The sequence below is a fragment of the Apteryx rowi genome, unplaced genomic scaffold (genome assembly GCF_003343035.1).
Source record: "Apteryx rowi isolate R43461 unplaced genomic scaffold, aptRow1 scaffold_246, whole genome shotgun sequence".
Taxonomy (NCBI): Eukaryota; Metazoa; Chordata; class Aves; order Apterygiformes; family Apterygidae; genus Apteryx; species Apteryx rowi.
Genome location: NW_020448819.1, coordinates 599097 through 620266, shown reverse-complemented (window position 1 = coordinate 620266; position 21170 = coordinate 599097). Strand labels below are relative to the sequence as shown.

General features: G+C 35.8%; 1 protein-coding gene across 2 annotated transcripts in view; it reads left to right on the top strand.

Annotated features, from left to right (window-relative positions):
* The window catches only part of PLCE1 (phospholipase C epsilon 1), a 146309-nt gene that overhangs the window by 75561 nt on the left and 49578 nt on the right, over nucleotides 1-21170 (top strand). For both annotated transcript variants that reach the window (XM_026066683.1, XM_026066682.1), the window contains exon 3: nucleotides 5622-5938. In XM_026066683.1, coding sequence (XP_025922468.1) covers nucleotides 5622-5938 — 317 coding nt within the window. The remainder of the gene's footprint in view (nucleotides 1-5621; nucleotides 5939-21170) is intronic.

The window sequence follows — 21170 nt, the reverse complement described above, 5'->3', positions numbered from 1 at the left end:
GTTGAAAATCAATTTTTATCTTTCTGGCAGGTTTACTCTTTTCACATTTTTTCTCTAGGCATACTCTCTTATGACTATGCACAGCACATTTCTACAAATATCAAATTTAAGAGTTATTGTGTTTGAGTTTGGGTGAAAACAATTCTGTACCACTGTCCATCCTTTGCCGGATTTCACATGGAAAGTGAGGTGATTTAGTCAAAGTACAAATTGCAGGATTGGAAACTGTAATTTTAAGCAGGATTAGCACTTTTGACATTGGTGTGATTACAATAAGGGCTGTATTTATTTTCCTTCTGTCTTTGTACAAATTCCACTTAGAAAATGCATTGCTCAAAACCAGTCCTGGATTTTTGCTTCTAGAAAACTGATGGCAGTAGCCCAACATTTATAAGATATTATACAGTAATAAGTTGTCTATGTGCATGACAAAATAAAATTTCATAAATAAGCAGCTTTTAATTTTAGCTTTACAAGTAATATAATAAATTACCAGATAATTTGCTTTTATTTTTAGGAAGTATTACATATGTCTTACAATTATTGTATTTAGTAGAACATACAAATGTGGAAAAATTTTACGAATGATTACAGATAATTAACACTAGCATCCTAGTGGTATTTTTCATGTTTTTCTTTATGAAAGTATCTTTGCATTTTTCTTTAAAGCGAACTCCCTAAACTCACTGCTAACATATCAACACAAATCTAATAAGACTTCAATAGAGGAAAAAACATCAGTGAAAATCTCTGGGTTTTCAAGGTTTAAAACTTCTCTGTGCACACATAAACTCACACACACACACACACACACACACACACACACACACACTTCAGTGTGTCTTTTGGTAAGCTTGTACATGTACCAGATGTATGGAAATTTTAAGTATTGTGGTAAGAAAAGCTGAGTTAATCTGAAAGTAATCTGTTGATCTTCTTGCAGAAAGTTTTAAATCAAAACCAATCACTGAATGAGTGAATGTTTTTCAGGAGTTTATGACAAGCCCAGGCTGAAGAATATCCTAAAGCAGACTGTCTGTATTTTTCTCACATTCTTGAATAGATTATTCTTTCAGTAGAAAAGAAAGGATGATATGTTTTTGTTCCCATGTGTATCAGCAGAGATTAAGTCTACCCATGAGTCTGAAGCTTGGCAGAGGTTATCTTGGGTTGATTAATAGAAGCAGTGCTTGCTATTTAAAAGATTATCTTCTTTGGCTGCTTATCAAAAGGAGAACAAAGCTATCAATTCCAGCACTGAAAAACTTGCATGTGAATAGTCAAGGACGTTCTCATTTTCTTCTAGTAGTTCTAGCATTAACTTGATGTCTTAGAGTGCAAAGAATAACACAATTTACTGCAGCAGCTGCTGATTTTAGTGATAAGGTAGAACTGTATCTTACCTTAACTCTAACAACAAAATCCACTCTGATTTGGGCCTGAAAGTAGCTCCATTTGGCAAGTTATTCTGAAGAACTGGTCTTTTTTTGAAGCATGGAAAGATATGATCTATTTCCTGAAGAACATAAACTGACAAACAGCACAAAGCTCGAGACTTTATGGATGAGACTAGTTAGGAAGCTTTATAGAAGAAACTAGCAGACAGAGAGGTGCAGAGCAGTTCATGACATGAAAAATGGTAAGAGTCTTAGGCAAAAGAGACAAGGAAATAGTCCAGAAACAGGACGAGGTTAGTAAAGGCAATTTAAAAAATGAGAGAGAGAAAAAGAAAGAAGTAGGAGGAGACTTTTGTGCAGGGTGTAAATTATGGAGGGTGGTGAAGTTGAGAATGAAGAACCTGAATTTTCTGTGATAGAACATAGAAGACTGGGAGTAGGAAAGGTAAAAAATCAGAATCTGGAGAGGTAAAATGTATCAACAATCAGGGCATGCAAAGATGTAAATCATGAATGAAAGAAATATTTATAGGTATAGAAACAGTCAACAATAAAAGAAGCAAGATTTCCACTTCATCAGCATTTATATCCACACTTCAGCCATGGGCTATGAGCCCTTTCAATTCTGTTCGGCCTGTGCTCCTCTCATTGGATGTCAACTGCGCTCTGGCTGCAGCATCTTATTCTGTGGATTGTTAGACTAAAAAGACATTTTTGTAGTTCTTTCAGTTTAGCAAATTTAAGAATTTAGAAATGCTAATCTGAAATTCAATTTTTGATTCAGAAACGGTTTTATTTATTTTGTATGTTCTTTTCAAATTCAGCAAGAATGGTAGCAGATCTTATTTAGCCTCTGACTTGAAACACCTTGGCTTAGCTTCTTTAAAAAGATTTTCCCCTTGACAGCTTTATTTTTCCATGAGAATGAAGCTGACCTGTAAAATCTTCATTATGGAAGATGAAGGTCTCTGTTGGGTAGTTTCATTAAGGGCTTTGAAAATAACTTCATTAGCCTTCCACTGAGCTTTATTCAATGGGCAGCCAGTATAGTGAAATGAAATTCAAATGATATATTCCTGGTAGTCTCTGGCAGTCGGCAGATACACTGTGGAACAACCCTGTTATCTCTGCTTGCTTCAGTGTGTTGGACCTTGTTCTTAGATATCAGAGACTGCAATAGTGGAGCCTGAAGACTAATTATGCTTAGGCAAGGCAAAGTCCAATAGGGTTACGAACAGCATTCGAGCCTGTTGCAAATTCAGTGTCAGTCTTTGCCAGTTCATTCAGGTGTGTAAGCAAAACTGAAATTCTTAGACAAGTGTGGAAGGTGGACCTGTCAAAAGTTTGAGTGTGGATAATTTTTGTAGTTAGTATTATTATAATGGAGAAGGCAAAGTCTTCAGAATTCCTTGACCAGCACCCCTAAAGCTGACCGGGAATCAGTCTATCAGAGAAGAGCTCATCTTCACCCATATTTTTAACTCTCTTCTATCAGCCACTACTTGACTTGGCACTCTATAAAGAGTGATACCTTCCTTTCCTACCATGTTAATACATAATAATTGGATGATTGTAACTGTAGTTACCAAATAATATTGAATTTGCAAGGTATTAGTATTTCTGTGGTATTGTGTCACCCATGCTACTTGCTGTCTTTTTCCCCTGCTTTCCATGATCTCCAGCAGCCAAACCACATCCTGCACGCTCTGGTCCCGCCATGCTGCTGCCTCTGACCTCAGTGTCCCCTCCAGAGCTGGGGTGCTGCTAAGGGCTGAAGCTCATCAGCGGTTGTCATGCACTAGCTGCCCTCCTGGAGCACGTCTTCTGGTGCCCTTTCATGTGAAAGGGATCCTGGTTGTGTGCTCTAAGACCGTAAACTAGAGCACAGTAAGTGGGGACAGTTGGGAGATTTGCTTGAAAAGTGCATTTCTGGTCCAAAGTAAAATGCTGATGTAGGCGCACCCTGAACACCCTCCTCTGTTTCAGCAGCGAGGTGCAGGGGGGCTGGAGACAGGCCGTGCTTTCTCTGTCCTCTCCTTGCTGACAGAGCTCCTCGTGCTTTGCGGTGAAGCGCTTGGCTGAGAAGAGCAGTCTGTCAGGTGGGGTCAGTGAGGCACTGTAAATCCTAGGAAGCAAATGGGTGATAGTGGATGTTGGTGGCGTGTGTTGCATATCCTCTTTTTATTTTTTTTTCTGAACTAATATTGGTTGCGATAGTGGCAATTCTGCCTATATATGCAAAGAGTTGTGCAAACATACGTTAAGCAGATCCCTGTAATATAAAATGAACGTTATATTTTGTATTGTTTTTATTTTGGCATATGTTTATGTTTTGTTGTAAAGTCAAAAACACTCCAAATCAGCTTTTGAGAACCTTTTCTTACCAAACCTCTGAACCTTTCAGAGCTGTTCAACACAGACTGAAATGGAAAATAGAACTGGAATTCCAAGTGGAATTGGAAATTGCAAACAAGACTGGAAGGAAACCCAAAAGCTCACTGCACTTCACCTATTGCCTAAAACAGGATCAATGTATTCATGTTATGTTATTCGTAACTGATCTTTTCTCTAATCTTTCTTAAAAGAGTTTCCGTGATAGAGATTTCTTGACATCTGCAGATAATATGTAGCAGTATTTCACTGTGCTTGAAGTTGCACCTGTTCCCTACTATGTAACCCGAATATTGTTTGTTGCAAGTTAAGTCCATTACTTTTTTTCTAGCTACTTTAGTCATGGAAAACAGATTATTCCTTTTCTCTTTCAGAAGCCTTTTTTATATATATATATATATATACACACACACACACACACACACACGTATGTGTGTATGTATATATTATATATAAATATATATTTTATATATATATATATTCTCAACAGCTTCTGTTAACAGTTTCTGTTAAAGCCTAAAGTCTTTATTTAGGGCTTCTGTAACTTATGTTGTGACTTTTAATGGAATATATTAGGAAAAGGTCATTTTCTGTCTTTTTAACTTCCCACTAGTTTGCATATAAGTTTGCATATAAGGAATGTAACAAGGGAATCCTCATATAGCATATTTTATGTTTGTTATAAGGGAATGAATTGTAATCAGTCATAATTAACTTTTTTTTTTTTCTAGGGAATAGAAAGGGTATTTGCCCACTGTATGAAATTAGAGTTTATTGATAGAAAAAATTATTGAAGTGAAAGATAGGTCTAGAGCATAACTCCATTATATGTACAAAGAACTCCAAGGATATTTTGTGAAGAAACATATATATATATATATATATATGTGTGTGTGTGTGTGTGTGCGCGTGTGTATGTCTGTGTGTGTATATATCTATATAAACACACATATATAAACTCCTTTTCCTGGGAAGGGAGAAGAGTACAAAATATACTACTATGACTGTTTATATTCTTGGAAAATTATTGTTCACAGTACCCATTCTAAACTTATCTAGTCAGAAGACTCATACTCACTATTTTGGAATCATTGTGTTGATATTTCAGGCTTCCCACATGGTCTTACAAAGCTTGGCTTCTTCCTTCTTAGGAAAAGTTTTAAATTTCAAGGGATATCACTGCTAGGATATTATAAAACTACCCTGAATCTCTTTTGTAATAATGGATAAAACATGCATACTTCCAAATATATGCATTTTCCCAGAGGAATGGAAAATGTTTTGTATCTTCGGATATTTATTTTCAAAATGCAGTGAGCTAAGATGAATCTTATCTTCTAGCAAGAGGAATATGAAGAAAAATGCTGACCACCTGGGTTTTTCTTGGTCATTATACATTATTTTTGTGGCAGTAGAGTCCTGATGGCCTTAGTCAAGGCCCCAAAACCCTTTGTATCATGGACTCTACATGGAGACTAAATAGAGTTAACACCCTATCCATAAGATCGTTTTATGCAAGGTTATAAGAAGACAGGTGTTCGGAAAAGTCAGGAAGCCAGCACATTTTGCCAGGTAGATTAACAGTCTCAGAAGCCCCAGTTACCAGCTATATAACTAATACCACATGTTGTTTAATAGACATATACAGAAAGTTCCCAGCTAAAAGAATGTATTAGATTGTTGAAATATAGAATAATTATGAAATACTGTACTACTGGATAAGTGAATAAACAGTATAAAAGAATAAAAAAGAAGTTGTCATCTTAATTTTGCACAGCCCAGTCCATGGGTTAAAGGAGAAGCCTAATAAATTTTTTGTTTGTTTTGTTTTAGAACGTCAAGCGTGTACATCTATGGCTGGTTCCAGTGTCCTTCCCTCCAATGTGGCTGGTATCAGTAAAGAGCTGATCGAACTACAGCACCTCATTCAGTTCCCAGAGGAGGTTGCCAGCATACTGACCGAGCAGGAGCAGGAGCTCTACCGGAAAGTCCTACCCATCGACTACCTCTGCTTTTTAACCAGGGACTTGGGTAATGCTGAATGTCAAAGCAAGCTTCCGAGTATTAAAGCTTCCATATCTGCTACTATTCTTTCTTCTCAAAATGATGAACATAATGCCGTAGAAGATCTTGTGACAAGATTTAATGAGGTAAGACAAAACATTTATTTACTTTTTATGAGGATTATTACCTATTTGATGCAATTTGCAGGTTAGTTATTTTCTTTATCTCTAAGAGCAGAATTTAACTCTAAATGCAATGATGACTGAGGGACTTAGCTAAATAACTTCCACTGAATTTACTGGGAGTTATGTGACCGATTTGCTCAGTGAGTTTCGAAATTTGCAATCTAAGTTTTTCTTGCACATTGCAAAGTAAACAGGAAGAAGAAAATTACAGACTTGTATTTCTTTGTATTTATATTGACAGTATGGGGACAGTATGACTTTCAGTCATTTTTTTATTTTGTTCAGGAGATGAAGGTTTGTTTATTTGCTTTGAATTTTATAGAATAAGCATGATGTTAGGAGTCAGCACAGAAGTATTACAAACTAGAAGTTTCTGTATAATATAACTAATCTGGACTGTTTGTCCTGAATGTTGTTACACAAGAAGTGTCATTTGGCAGGTTGTATTTCCACGAGCCAAATCCTGAGGTTTTTATAAGATTTTCCTTGAATTTTTTTTACTCACGTGATCTCCTGATGAGTTTAACAGAAAATTGATCAAGGAAGGATTGAACAAATGGTTAAAAAAAAAAACAACAAAAAACCCCCACTGAATAAAGACCTCAGGTTTCAGCTGCAGAAAAATGGAACAATTTCTTCTCCCTTTTTTTTGTGTGTGAACCGTATACAATATGGTTCTCAAATTTGTAAAAGTGGAATAAAATGAAGATAGTCTTGACTTCTGTTCTTTGGTTTATTTTCCAGTGCATTCCTTTTCTTTAACAGCAGATTATAATTGAGTGGGTATCAAAAAAGCAGCACGAAATTAAGTGGACAGATCAGAATATGGATTAACCGCAAGTGAGCTTCCTGCTTGCTAGGCAGAGAAGGATTGGGCACTGGGCGCTTCGTGTGTTTCAGAGGGTTTCTGTTCCTTGCCTGTTCCTGAGGTACAGGAACTAAAATACCCTGAGTATACTGGCTTCTCTCACTTAATTCTATTATGGGAGCATATATAAAAATTGCAACTTAATTTTTAGACAGAGCCTTAAAATCATTTAAATTAGCTCTAAGTACTGTTTTTTTAGAAAATACTGGTCTCATTTCCCATTGCATCTGGTACTTAGCCGGAGAAGAACCTGGCTTCTGATCCAGCTAGAGGCAGGAGCGTTCCTCCTTCCTGTGCCGTTTCTGCCACGACGGTCACCGCGGTGGGGGCAGGGGAAAGGTGAAGCTGTCAAGCGCTCGTACGCTCTGGTGAGGCACAGCGCCAGAGCGGTTTGCTGGGATGTTGTGCAATTAGCTGTACAAATTAGGTGGGCCTTCATGTGTGCCGACGCTCTGAATAGCCACAGGATTGAAGAGCAAGTAGTAGTGAAAAAGACTTGTCAGAAATGACTGAGCGTATCAAAGTGAAGCTTAACTTTAAAGTTGTTTCTTGGTAAAGGGCTCTTTTTTAATGTGTGATTTGCAGTTTTTGTAGTCTTAACAGTACTCGTTTGGTAATGCTACAGGATCATTTTTTCATATAATTTAAATGAATTCCTGAATATCTGGTGCACATATTGCATAATATTTAGTGCAGTATATATTATTCTACATATAATTCAAATTGTTTTTGTTTAGCGTAAATGTTACGTGTTTTAATGGAATTATTGTACCATATTCACTGCTTGTAATAAATCAGTATCTTGCAGTCTGCTTTATCTTCTGGTGGAGTATATAGCCAATCACCAGCGTGGACTTTCTAAATGTCTTTGTTTATAAATGGCAAGAAAATTCTTGTGCAAAGAGTCATGCTTTTGTTGGCAAAAGTCAGTGAGTGAGCGCTTGCTGATTTTTTGGCACTGCTTATAGAAATACTGAAGTGTATTTATACTGTGGGAGCCAGAACAAATTTCAAAATGACAGCTTCTGATACATAATGGGAGAAAATTATTTCATGCTATTGTTCTTTTCAATGAGCAATTATAGTGTATATTTTTCATATAACAATCTGCTTTTTAATTATTTTTCTGATACATGTAACTGGGAACACCTGTTTATAACACTTGTTTAATGTGACAGTCAGTAACTGCTGTTTTGTGAAACAAAGGAACATAAGTATTTTTTAGTGGGCCAAATACTGACTTTTTATGGAAGCTTAGATTGAATGAGGATTGCAGGAGTATGAATTAAATAAACTAATAGTTTAAAATAATGAAGTTTAAAATATCTTTTGAATTGTTAGTGAAAAGTAGGGAAGATTTTGGTCTCACTGAGGTAAATTTTATTAGTATTATTTACTATTTAAATTCCAAGAACACCCAGAAACCCTGTTCATGACTGACGCTGCAAACTACCATTGATGACAGAGTGCAAGGCCAAGCAGCAGGTACTGGGAAGCATCGCTTGATTCCCTTATACGTTAAATATATTTGCTGTTACGAAACTGTTGTTTTCTAGATGTAAATTATTTAAATGATGCCACTGGTGAGGTGCACATAACACAGTGTGAATATTTTCTACTCACTTTTATTTGTTTAACCGATAGTAATTAGAAAGGTTTAATGTTGCTTAATACGATGACAGTATTTAGACCTCAGTGGAGACTGGAAGGTATGGGGAAAGAGTTATAAGGGAGAAAGAGCTTATGATGGTTGGTCAGTCTTAGGATGTTTGGCAGGGAAATGTTCTGTGAAGAACTGTAGAGCAGAATCAGAAATTGTTTGCCCTGTTCAGTAAGTAAAGTAAGGTACTTGAAGGCAGCTAACACAGCTGAATGCAGAATAAATAACTGCTGTTATTTTCCCTGCTCTGTTCTTATCTGTGGAAAAGCGTATTAGTGGATGTACTGTCTATTGCTGGATGAAGTTTATAATGTGCATTTTCTTTTGTTGTATTACTGAAGTAAGGGGTTTTGACTTAAATTACTGGAAGTGATTCAACCGTCAACTTAATAATGACCCATCCATCAAGAACACTTTCCAAAAAATTCTTTTTCCACAAAAAGATAGGATGGCAGTAGCTGGAGGTCTTGCCCACTGCAGTGTTTCATTAGGCCTGTAACTTTCTTTAACTTAGATCTTGTGGATCTTGCAAGAATTCTTAAAATTGTTGGATCTGCTAGTATGGCAGTGTAAATACATTTTTGTCAGATACTCTTGTCCTAAGATCACAACACGGTGAGCTTGACCAGAGGAGATTAAAAGTGCAAAAAGGGTTTTAAAAAAATTCAGAAACCAAATCAAGAAACATATAGTGAGAAATCTGCACCACAAGTACCTAAATATATAAGAAGAAAAGTTCTGAGTTAAAATGGGATGTATGAGCCTTTTCCTTGATGAAGGTTGAACAGGCTTTTGGCAAGCCAGATGTTGACCAGTGTCTTAGTGCTGTCTAACAACAATACAAAAAGGAAATACAAATAGGTGGTATAAAACTAATCTGTGCACTTTACCTGATCTCTGGAAAACAGGTACTCTGTTGCTGCTGTGAAGGCAGAGCGACCAATTTTAAAAAATACAGTGTCTTGTTAGGAGAGTTCCTTTCTTGCAGCCTTTGTGGCAGGGTTTCCACGGCTTAATTACATGTTGCCTGAAGAGCCACATAGTTTGGTTTCAACCCGCAACATTATGAACACAGTTGTCACAAGGTCTGCATCTGTTCAGAGTTTGGTGGATCGAGTCCTCTATTACTATGAAAGAGTAACAGTGCATTTTCCTCTGGGAACCGTGTGCTTGTGACGGCTCGCCTTAGCCTGTTCTGTGTAGCCTGAATGAGTGCTTTTCCCTTAAGGTCATGGCTACAGCAAGAGACTCTACTGCAGTTGGAGAGACCTTTTTTTGTCAAAGATGATTAAATGAAGCTAAGCACTGAATGGCTTTTTTCCAGTATATAGGGAAAGAGTGACTAACAACATAGAGATTGGAGAGAAATAAATTACCTGTATTTAATATTCATAAAAGTTCGAAATTCTAGCACTGTAGATCCTTTTCATATATATATTTTTTTCATTATCAAGAATAATAGAAAAGAATTGAAGCAGTGTAGAGACACTGAAGATGGTGGCGTACATTGAAGCTACTGTCAAGCACTCCTTGAATAGTAGCACAAACAGGCAACTGGCGGATCGTGCTCTTAACTGCTGAGGCTGGAGAATAGAAACTGCCTTCGTTTAAGAAAGCATGATTATATGACATATAGTTACTGGAGATGATTGAGACCAAATATGTTTCTCTCTGTCTTTTCTTGTCATGGGTTTCCAAGCATCAGTTTCTTCCCTACAGCGTTAATGAAGATGGCAGCCAAGACAATAGCTTGACACCCAACAGCTTGTTTCAAAAATATGTTAGGAGAAATGTCAGTCAAGAATGATTTGTAAAAACACAAAATGGGACCACTTTCGGAGTGGAATATATTCTCTGATGATATTTTATCTCTATTCTAAAAGTTTTGCGTCATTCCAGCTCCTGAGTCTGTGCAGAAATTCACAGGGAAATGAAATATTCACAGGAGGAAATAAAAATCCTATCACCTGTTAAAGCTGTGGATTGTCTGTGGGATTTGCTATCTCTCACAGAGCTTGCAGATAGATAAAAGTTCATAGTATATACAGTCAAGTCACAAAATATTTCTAGTGTTTGCATACATATCAACACTTTTTCAGACTTCACTTCCTTGAAAAGAAGACAGTCATGGTGGAGATCGCTACTGAAGTTTAAATAATTTCTATAATGCTGTTATAGAAAGGCTGGTCAATTGTGCTTAAGAAATAGTTCATAAAACTAAAGGTAAATGAAAGAATTAGATGACTTTTTAACATGGGAAATCAATGTACTAGACTTGAAAAAAGAAAAGTTAAAAATAGTTGGTAACCAGAGAAGGATAAGAGATACAGAGGAAAGGTATTTTGGTAACATACTACTTTGTTAAAGATCACTGTGATTATAAATTACTATGCATTAATTATCAGGTGTTTAAAGAGGAGGAAAACAGAACTGAGAGAAATCATACCATGTTCCTAATGGATTGGAAATGCACATATTTCAGAATTAACAAAGAACCAATATGTGGGTTGCTTACGAAGAAATGCATCCTGCTGTTCTGCGATTGGCAGTTAGTTCATGTACGAAGAACAGATCCAATCAACCACTTCACTGGAGTAATACAATGTTGTGGCATGAAACACTGTAAACGACACAAGGAATTATGTCAAATTTAGAAAAAAAGGAGAAAATGATGTTGTCTTCACCTCCATCTACAGCTCTTTAGGCAATGTGTGCACCATTGTAGACATCTGAATATGGCTGAAATTGAAACTCTATTTATTGGAAATGTTCTTTAATAATGCTACAATTAAGCTGACCTTTTTTTAGTCTTTCCTTAATCTTGAAATTCATATCAGACTTAACAAATATACAGTGTTCAAGGAGAAGTTAATTTAATTGTAGGAAAAAGTTTAACTGCCATGCTTTTAGACTGCAAAGATGTTCTTAAACTTTCATTGATCTAGTGATCACCCTAGTTTTCTAGGGTGGCAGACTGTTAATCTCAGCTGTCATCATGTTTATGTGTTTTGACTTCTTGTCTCTGTTATGTATATAAAACTTAGCAAAAATTAATTGTACTGTTTCAGGGGATATTTAAAGGAAAAACTGGAAGTGGAGTGTTTTTTTTTTTTTTTAACATTATGATGGGTAATTTGGATCATTTGTTTTTTCTTTCACTTTCTTCTTGCAACAGCCTGAGATTTAAAATGATCTCAGAGGAAGGGAATGATATTTCTATCCCTTTAACCTATTTGTCTCAAAATTCTGTTATTCTGTACATCTTGTTCCTATGGATTATCTGTTCCCTTATCTGTTAATAACAGTATAAACATTTTGTAGAAAACATTGTTTCAGGTACTGTGAATGCATTTGTTTCAAATTTTCAACAGCAGCTGACTAAATAATATTCTGATAGAATATTCTAAGTTTGTCCCAAATTCTATCTTTATTGTCTCAAGATACTAAGGGAAGCCTCCTTTAAACAGTGAACCTTTCCTGTATTTTGAAGTGCAGAAATCCAAACTTGGAAGTGTTGCAGTGTAGGAATTAACATCTATTCAAATCTTCTTCTGAAAGAGGAGAATCTTTGGAGTATGTTTTAAGGGTGCATGGTATCACTGATAAGTGTGTTGTTAAAACAGATGTATTTGAGAAAAAATTGTGGGTCTGTAACAGTTAATAGCATGTAACTTTGATTCAGTAATTAGTTCATTTGTACACAAGTGAAAGAAGCAAATTACCTATAGATTTCAAATATTCTTAAATGTTTTAGCTTTTTAGCTTTTTTTACTTTTTTACTATACTAACAGAATTTAAAGCTGTATTGTAGCCTGAGCCCTGTGTACACAGATAATTTATAGGGTGTTTTTCTATTTGGTTTTTATTTTTCATGAAAAGTTTGGGTATGACCATTCAGTATGACCAGCTATAAATAAAACCTATAGTCTTAAAAAGATTGATTAAAACTGCAGTTATATGATAGCGGAGACTTGGGCACAACGTGTACTCATAAACCAGACACAGCTGATATTTCATTTGCTTCTATTAATACCAAATTTATCATAGGGCCTTGTAAGACCAGGGCAGTGGATCAAGTTAAAGACAGATACTCTTTCCTATTAATAAAAATAATTAAAAGCTGATTGCAAATTAGCAGTTAAAGTGGTAGGAGATGAGTGAAATATAGTAACATCTAGTTTTACAATACTGTTTTTATGTTGATGCTTTTGGATTCTCTGCGACGGTACACATAGTAGCAATAGTAATACACTCTCCTTCTGTGATAGAGACCCAAGTTCTCAGCTGCCTATCCAGTATATTACAAAAAGCATGATATTTCACAAGTAAGCCTGAACATATATTTCTTTAAAAAGAACTAAAAAAGACTCAGGAGAGGGTGCCAAACTACAAGAAGGAAAGGAGGAAGGTAAAAGGCGGGTGCCATTTGGAAAGCTTGAAGGGTATAAAATGTCTGAAGAAATGCCTGAAGGGTGGGTCTAGATACATCAATGTCTCATCTCCAAATCTTTAAGGGAGCTTTCAAGGACAAATGAATCTTAAAGAGGGTATAGTATGAGCCCAAAGAAATACCCCTTCAATGTTAAATAAAGTTTAGTTATTTTTTAATCAATTTTATCAATTTTCAGACACCAGAGTTTAAATTTCATGGATATATAAAATCTGTAGGTCAAAACTATTAAGGAGATCCCACAGAGGTAGCAGAACCTTGGTAGCAGGGAAGGGACTAGGAAAACTGTACCTATGTGAGTTTTAGGACCTGGAGAATTATAACAAAATGTGTTTTTTCCATCTTTACTTGTTGCAAACTATGTCTTTCTCTTCTTCATTTAGTTCTTCTTTCTGATTCCTGTATGCTATTGTGTTTTCTTCCTTTTTCAGCCGTCCCCTTCATGGGCTTATGCACACTGAGGACACTCCATATGCCATGTGGTCCTTACTCAGTATCCTGCCTTTATGAAATTCCCACAATTATTCCACAGTCTTCCTGGGCACCTGTTTCTTTTTCTGTATCCTTGCCTCGCAGACTCCTGCTTATCTGTGGTTTTTACTCCCATCCATTCTCTTCTACCTCTTTCCAGCAAAGCAACCACAGAAATACAATTTGAATTTGTGTGTTGAAAATATATATGTTTACAAACATTTAAAATAATTTCAAGCATTGCCTTATATAAATATGAAGATATTCTTTTATAGCTTGAAGTTTTTGGCCACAGCTTCAAGTAAAAGGAAAACAAGAAAAAAGTTAAAACAAAATAAAGCATTTAATATTCCATGCTGAGATATGTATATACAGCAAGTGTGACATCTTAGACTGAAACTTGTTTCAGACCATTCAAACAAGCAGCCTGAACTTAATCCCACTTTGGAGCTGCAAATTCAAAACAAGATGTTCAATACATAAGGTGACTTTTTTTTTTGGAAAAATTAAATTATCCCAAAATAAGCTGATAAGGCAGAATTTCTGATCTATTCCAATATAGCACTGTGGTTGTGGTGGTTTCATCATTCACTGGGTTGTTCTTATATTCAGTATGATTAATCAAAAGTCTGTCTATTTGGCAAACTAAACGATAATGATAGTTTTATTTTTAATGGTTTAAATTTGTAAGTTTTTTTCAATGTCATTCAAAACAAATTTAAACTTACTAGCAAAACAGAGACATATCATTTTACTGAAATAATGGAATGTAAATAAATATTGCACTCTGTCTCTTAGTTCAGAATTTTTTTGCAATGCCTAAATGGGTTTGCATAATACTTTTTAAAAGATCGTGTTTGTACAAATATCAAACTGTTTCCAGTCCTTGTTTGGAATAGTGTTTAATCAGATTAAAAATGGTAAATGTTCTCTGTAAGGTTATATAATTTCACCCAAGCATGTAAAGTGAACCATCTGTTCATAAGATATGCAATTTTAAAATACTTGGCTTAAAAATGCACCTGAAAATTATGTAGTATATAATACCTAAATTAAAAAAAATTTAATAAAGAAACTTTAATGAAACCTGTTTAACTAAAACAATTCTGTGTTATATACTGTAATCCTTTATATTCATCAGTATGCACTGATGGGTTTGTGCAGTTAGCTGTACAAAGGAGTATGAACTCATGTTAGCCAGCTGATTAATCCAATTGCTAAATACTGCTAGTGCTTTAAAAAGCCTCATAAATATGAATCTGCTTTGTACAGTTTTATAAAAATAATTTCCCTCAACAATAGTTTGACTTTGCAGAAAGACTTTGTGATATTGGGTAAGTCGATTTTTTTTTTTTTTTTAAGAGAGGGAAATCAGCGTACACTGATATACTGAGAATTCTACTTTTAAACAAGATAATGTATGTTTTTCTCTCTTGCCATAATCACTGCATCATACCTGATGAAAATTATTGTTTTACATAGATTTTTCATGTTCTTCAAATTTGACTTAAATTTCCTGGTTTTATCAGGCAAAATCATTAAAAACAGAATAGTTTGGTTAAATGGGCCACAGATGGTCATGCTTATCCTTTGGATAACTGAAAAATAAATTTTTTGTTTTGCATTCAAAGCTTTCTCATACACTTAAATATTTTGTCAGTATTAAAAATGTTTTCTTTCTCGCTTCAGGGTAGTACTTATAGTATAGAAAGATATTCATGGTTAATTTTTATGTTAGGTGTTAGAGAGGGTACATACAATAATCTTATTTTGTAGTAAACCAAAACATTTTATTGTGCTTATTAGCAATGGTAAATGCTAAACTTCAGGTAGACAACTGCATTTACTAATTTTACTCTGAAAGCTGCATCTCTCAAGTATTATGAAATGGCTAAAAAATGTAATATAAAAATAGAAGGCATCATTTCTTCCATGTAGCAATAGCCTCTGAAGTATGTAGCTTGGGAATTGCTGTAAAAGCCTTATAAACATAAGAGCTGGGGAAATGAGTGTAAACCTCTACCAATGACAGCGAGAACACTGGGCTGCATAGGTGGAGATTCTGAATAGTTTCCTCCCTCAATACCACCTCTGCATTTATATTCCTATAAAAAATAAGCAATAAATTAATTCCTATTCTAAAACATTCATGGCATACATTCTCTGGCAGTTTTATAAAGAATAGTAAAAAATGCTAGATATGTATGAATTACGATAATCTTGAGTATTAAAGGACTAAAAAAAAAAAAAAGAGTAAATCCATGACAGATTTAGGGATATGGTTATTAATTCAATATGCTTTAAATACCATTTCATCCTGTATACTGCATAAGGCAGGGTTCCCGTAGAGTAAGTGGTAAATAGTCATGTAATTCACAGCTGTAAAGACTTTAAGGTTATGAGTCATAGCTTGCCGATTAAGTTCCATCTTGAATGTTTCTTTTATGTCCCATCACAAAGTCCTTCATACTCTATTAGTAAAAGCAGCCGAGCATCAGTAATGAGCCATATCTTGCCAGTGTCAAATTGGGCGTTTTTTGCCTGTGTCATATTATAACAGTACATAGAACTGGCTTTAAATTGATATTTCAATGTTCGGGTCATCAAAAACATAGGGGTCATGTAATTGTTTGATTGATATAAATTTCCCACATTTAAAGGATTTAGAGAGGATTTGTTTTACTTTTCATTAATAAAATGCTATAAGTTTAAAAAATATTTATATTAATTCTAATAATTGACTTATAGGAGCTTTTCTGTCTATTTAATTGCCTTTTTAAAAAAATTACCGATGAAAAGAGGATTTTGAAAAGCAAAACAGAAATATATGGAGCCTTCTGGGAGTGTCAAATCCTGAAAACGGAAGGTTTGTCTGTCCTCAGTAAAGGTTTATCATTGCTACATTTGTGAAAATTTCCAATTTAAATAAGTTGAAACATTGAATGAGAGTCAGTCACTGACTTAAAATTATTCACAGCGTATTGGAGGATTAGTGCTGAGTTATAATTTTGCCTTTCCAAAACGCATTGGAAATATTTAACTTGAACTTATCTGAAAACTTTGAGCAAAGTAATATAAGCCCAAACACCTAATAAAAAGTTTATTAAAAAGAACAGATTTTAGTGCAGTTAAAATTGTAAGAGGTGATATAAAAAGATAATTTCAAAAAATCTAAAACTGTACAGGTCTTTATATACTGCTGGGCTTGAGACCATTGTGCAGCTACTTTTTGCATTGCTTGGACAGCTGGCGCAGACCCGTTGTGCTTAGACTAGAATTTCAAGGAGGCTCTTGTCAGTCTGAAAAATTCCAAATGAGGCTTCATATTTTTCACATTATGGTTGAAATTTGGCACAAAGTTGTCAGTACTTCTCTGTGTTAGATCTCAAGAAAATAGTATTTGTATCTTAACTAAGTATCTATTTCATTTGTTTGTTTATTACTTAATATTTGTATGCAGTAATCCCCCAAAACGTTCATTTTTATCCATCCGAATGAAAAGATGAATTTTGTTATCAACTTGTTTGAGTGGATTGTATTTCAGTTTATGACCTTCTTGTGTCTTGCTATCATGTGGATTATAGTAGAGCCCAGGATACCTTTTCTCATACTTTTCAAACTCATCACCAGTGCAGTGGAAGTCTAATTATAGGTTTAAAGGGAGTTTAAAATGAGAGTTACCTAAACAGAGCTATGTATGTACAGCATGAAAAAAGTAAACTAAGGAAATCGTATTTCAAATGTCTGTATGTAGATTGTGATTTGTAGCTAAAGAGGTATCTGACACACAAACTTGGTTGAAAAAGTGTCACGGGTAATTCTGAGGAATACTGGTTGTGTGTTTTGAACTTCTTGGCAAGGCTACTGAGCACTCTTTTGGCTTGGGTATACGGTCGCTGTTTCGGGAGCTAGTTTGGGAGCTAGTTTCGGGAGCTAGGCATGGCCAGAGCGGTGAAGCCATTGCACTGCTGTAGTTGCAGCCTGATGCCTAGCAGCTTGCTACCTGGTGGCATTTCATCCTCAGGTCAGGTGCTCCTCAAGTGTAATGCAGCTGAGGAGATAGGTCTCTAAGCCATCCACTACTGACCTGCAGGAAAAGGAAGTGCCCGTTCTGTATCCGTGTAGCTGAAGTGTCAATAAGTCAGTGCCCACTTGTGGCCAGGAAGGGGCCTCCTTTTGCCCAGCGCCCACTGCGGAAACTGCCTCTTGGAGTTAGAGATCACACCTGGTTTTAGGGACAGAGAGAGTGTGCAGAATCGTTGGTACTCACTTGCCAAAGTGGTAAGAGCAGGGTTTTGAATACGCTTCCAGGTGATTTCCATAGCCACCAAGAAATACATACCTATACAGATGTTTTCTCTTTCTTTGCGTGAGCTGCACTGAGCTCAAGTGTGCCCAGACAATGTCTGAGGAATCTCACTTCTGGACTTGCATTTGAACGAAGGTCCTGAAAAGCTCACTAGTTCTCAGATACCATCTGTGCAAAGGGAGCTTTGTGCATGCCAGTCAGCAAAAATGTAGTATATGCATTATCAGGTCTTTTGGGGATCCAGTGGCAGCTATAAAGTCATTTGAGAAATGTCAGTGATTCCTACAGAGGCATACCTTTGAGGATGTATCCCGGGCTGTTCATATACTGATCGATAAATCACATAAGAGTACATTTATTGAGTACTGTTTATTCTGTCTATGTTTTAGTTAATATACTTAAGTTGCCTGCAAGCTGTCATACATGATGTTTTCTGAACAACTCAGTCATTTTAATTACCTTCATTTCAGTGGTGTTTGCATGTGGCTGGTTTTAGCTGTGGCCATTATGAATAATCATCTCAAATTAATACCATAACCAAGCTATTTCAGTATACATTTATTTAAGAGATTTAGAATATTGTTCTTCATGATAAAGTTCTTGGATCCATTAGTTCAGTCTGCCTGGACAAAATAAAATCTTTAAGGAGCTGGGAGCTGATTTCAGTCAGCTTAAGTTCTGCTTAGTTTTTCTGCTCCTTTAAAGCAGACTTATTCGAGCAGATCTCCCACCTTCAAAGCTTCCATGAGAAAAATTCCCCATTGCATTTTAAACAGGTAACTACTAGTTTGGCTCATTAATTCTGTATTTTTTTTCCTGCTATGCTCTGGGACCACATTTAATTTGGGGGAAATGCTCCCTCAGCTCTGTTATCCAACTGAATTATCTTCCTTTTCCAGCTCTCTTCACTAAGAAAGTTAGGAGTAGGGATGTTGTTGCAGATGTTAGGCACAGCACTCAGCGAAAACCTCCCTGAAGCAGACAGCCCTTGTTCACAGCTCCTTTCCTCTATTGCCTCCTCTGTGACAGGACTACTGCCTTTTAATGATCTCCATTCGAATCCCAGACTGATGAAACCTGCATAAAAAGCACAAATCTTTATGGCTTCTAAGAAATCCATTTTGGAAGCTAATATGCTTTTTGAGAAATCCATAATCTTCCTGTCTGGGGAAAGAATGATACATGCAGACTAATCAACTAACAGTTCTCTTAATAATTCATAGAAGATCTTCATAGAGAGCTGATGCTAGATATGACATGAAAAGAGTCTGTAAAGCTGCAGCCTGTCACATAGAACAGACGAAAATACCTCTTGCAACCAAGCAATATTTTGAGTTCTTAATTAGCTCTATCTGGAGGACAAGTCCTGACTGGGACAAAAGGGCTACTTACTTACAGGTTGTCCAGCAGGGATGCACTAGGGAGCTACCTACGAACATATGCAGAGTAACAATTCTATTTCATTCCTAAATTCATTAACACATAAAATAATCTGAATGAAGTTTTCCATTATCTGCGTCTGACTGAAATATCACAATGTGCTCCTCAACCTTTTTCTAATCTCAGAGAACCAGAAAATAAGGAAATTTAGAAGTAAGTTTTTAAAGCAGGCATGTTAATTATTCTTAGATGGTGGGTAGTATCCTTGGATGCTCAGTTCTGTCTTTTGATTCTGTCTGAGCCATTAGATCTTCCTTTGCCCGTTCTGTTTCATAGCTTAGAGATTCAGACAGTATTTTTCCTTCTTGTTTAGTGAAAGATTTAAAAAATGCCTTCTGTTCTTCCTGTAAGTCTATTCCTGTCCAGTAAAAGGATGGAGGATCAGCTTCATGGGAGACTACTGCCTTTTGCACCCATATTTTGCTCTTATATATACATATGCCATCTCGAGGCTGCAAAGGCTTGTTCATGCTGACCTTTATCATTTTCTGTTTGCTTTTACAGAGTGTTTGTAAGAGTTCATCATAACTGTTTATAACAATTCTAAACTCTCTATTAAATAAAATTTCAACAAGTGACTGTCCTAGTTTCAAGGGTGCTTCTTAGTGGGGAGTCTGAATTCAACTGCCTTTTTGATATTCTTTATCAATTTTGATACTGTTTTCCCCCAACCATTACCTCTTCACTACCTCAGATTAAAACAGATCTGTTTAAATTTTATTGTCCTGTAAAATATTTAAACCCATATCAGTCAAACTGTCATTACCATGCTTGGTATTTCATATGAAGCAAATATTAATTTTTTCTGTGAGATTGCATATTTATCATTTGTGTTCTCTAACAGAGCTATTTCTGGCAAACAGGAATAATATCCAAAAAAATATGTAATTTTATTCCAGCATACGCAAATTATGCCAGTCTTGGCTGATGGATTTAACTGTTTTGTTTCACAGTTTCTGGAGTTTTATGTATTTACCTTATTTCATCTTATTCTGTATTTGCCCTCATCTGAGCCCTGTGCGATGCAGCAGTTGCCTGTATTTCTCCATGGCTTGATGTTCTTCATCGAAGTAGTTCTTAGAGGATTCAGTTTTTACAATCTAGGAATAACCAATCAAGTACTTTGAGTAAAATTTCATCTCAGTGTAAGTTGTCATTCAGAGCTGGTACAGTGGTTAGATATATGTTGTGTAGGGCAGCCAATGTTAAAAGATAGCTTTATTTTATCCAGCCGTATCTTGTATTGTGGCCTCTCCATCCGCATAAAGTCTTTGACTGGGAAAACTTCTTGAGCATGTTTACATGTCCAGCATCAGACTCTGGTATTTGTTCTACCTTTGCTGAGAGCTCTGTACCAGATATCTGCTCCTGCTAAGTCTTTTATTGTATGTTTGTTATAAAAACATACAGTAATTACTGAAACAGTAGCTAACTAGTTTTCTTGTGGTTATCTACTAGACCTGCAGGCCGTTTCTTCCAGCCCTCGTCTTCCAAACCGAGTTGATTCATGAGTGCTAGAGCAGGTTGAACATTGGTTCATAGGGTTCCTTTGTCTCCTGAGCCTCACATCTCATCAGAGCAACCACGTCTCTGTGGTACGCACTCCCGAGGGCGTCTTCCCTGGGTGAGAGACGGGATGGTTTTATAACCTCATTTCTTTAAGAATTCAGTCTTAAAAATTTGACTCTTTTTGTACACACACATACATATTACAGCTATAGCTTGTTTTCTCATTTGCACGTTTTTCATTTGTTCTTGATTTATTTGGGCATCAGAAAGACTAAATAGCAACTTAATTTCTTCATATTCTTTCACTGTTCTCCCTTAGGAATGAGAGGCTCGGAACACTGTGTCTATGAAGACTTGCATAAATAGAAGCCCTATATATTTTCTTGTTGTTTTTTTCAATTAGTACTAACACATTTTTATTTTAATTCTTGTGCTTGTTCTTTAAAATAAAACAGGGTATCCCCAGTGAGAGGAAAACTAACATTT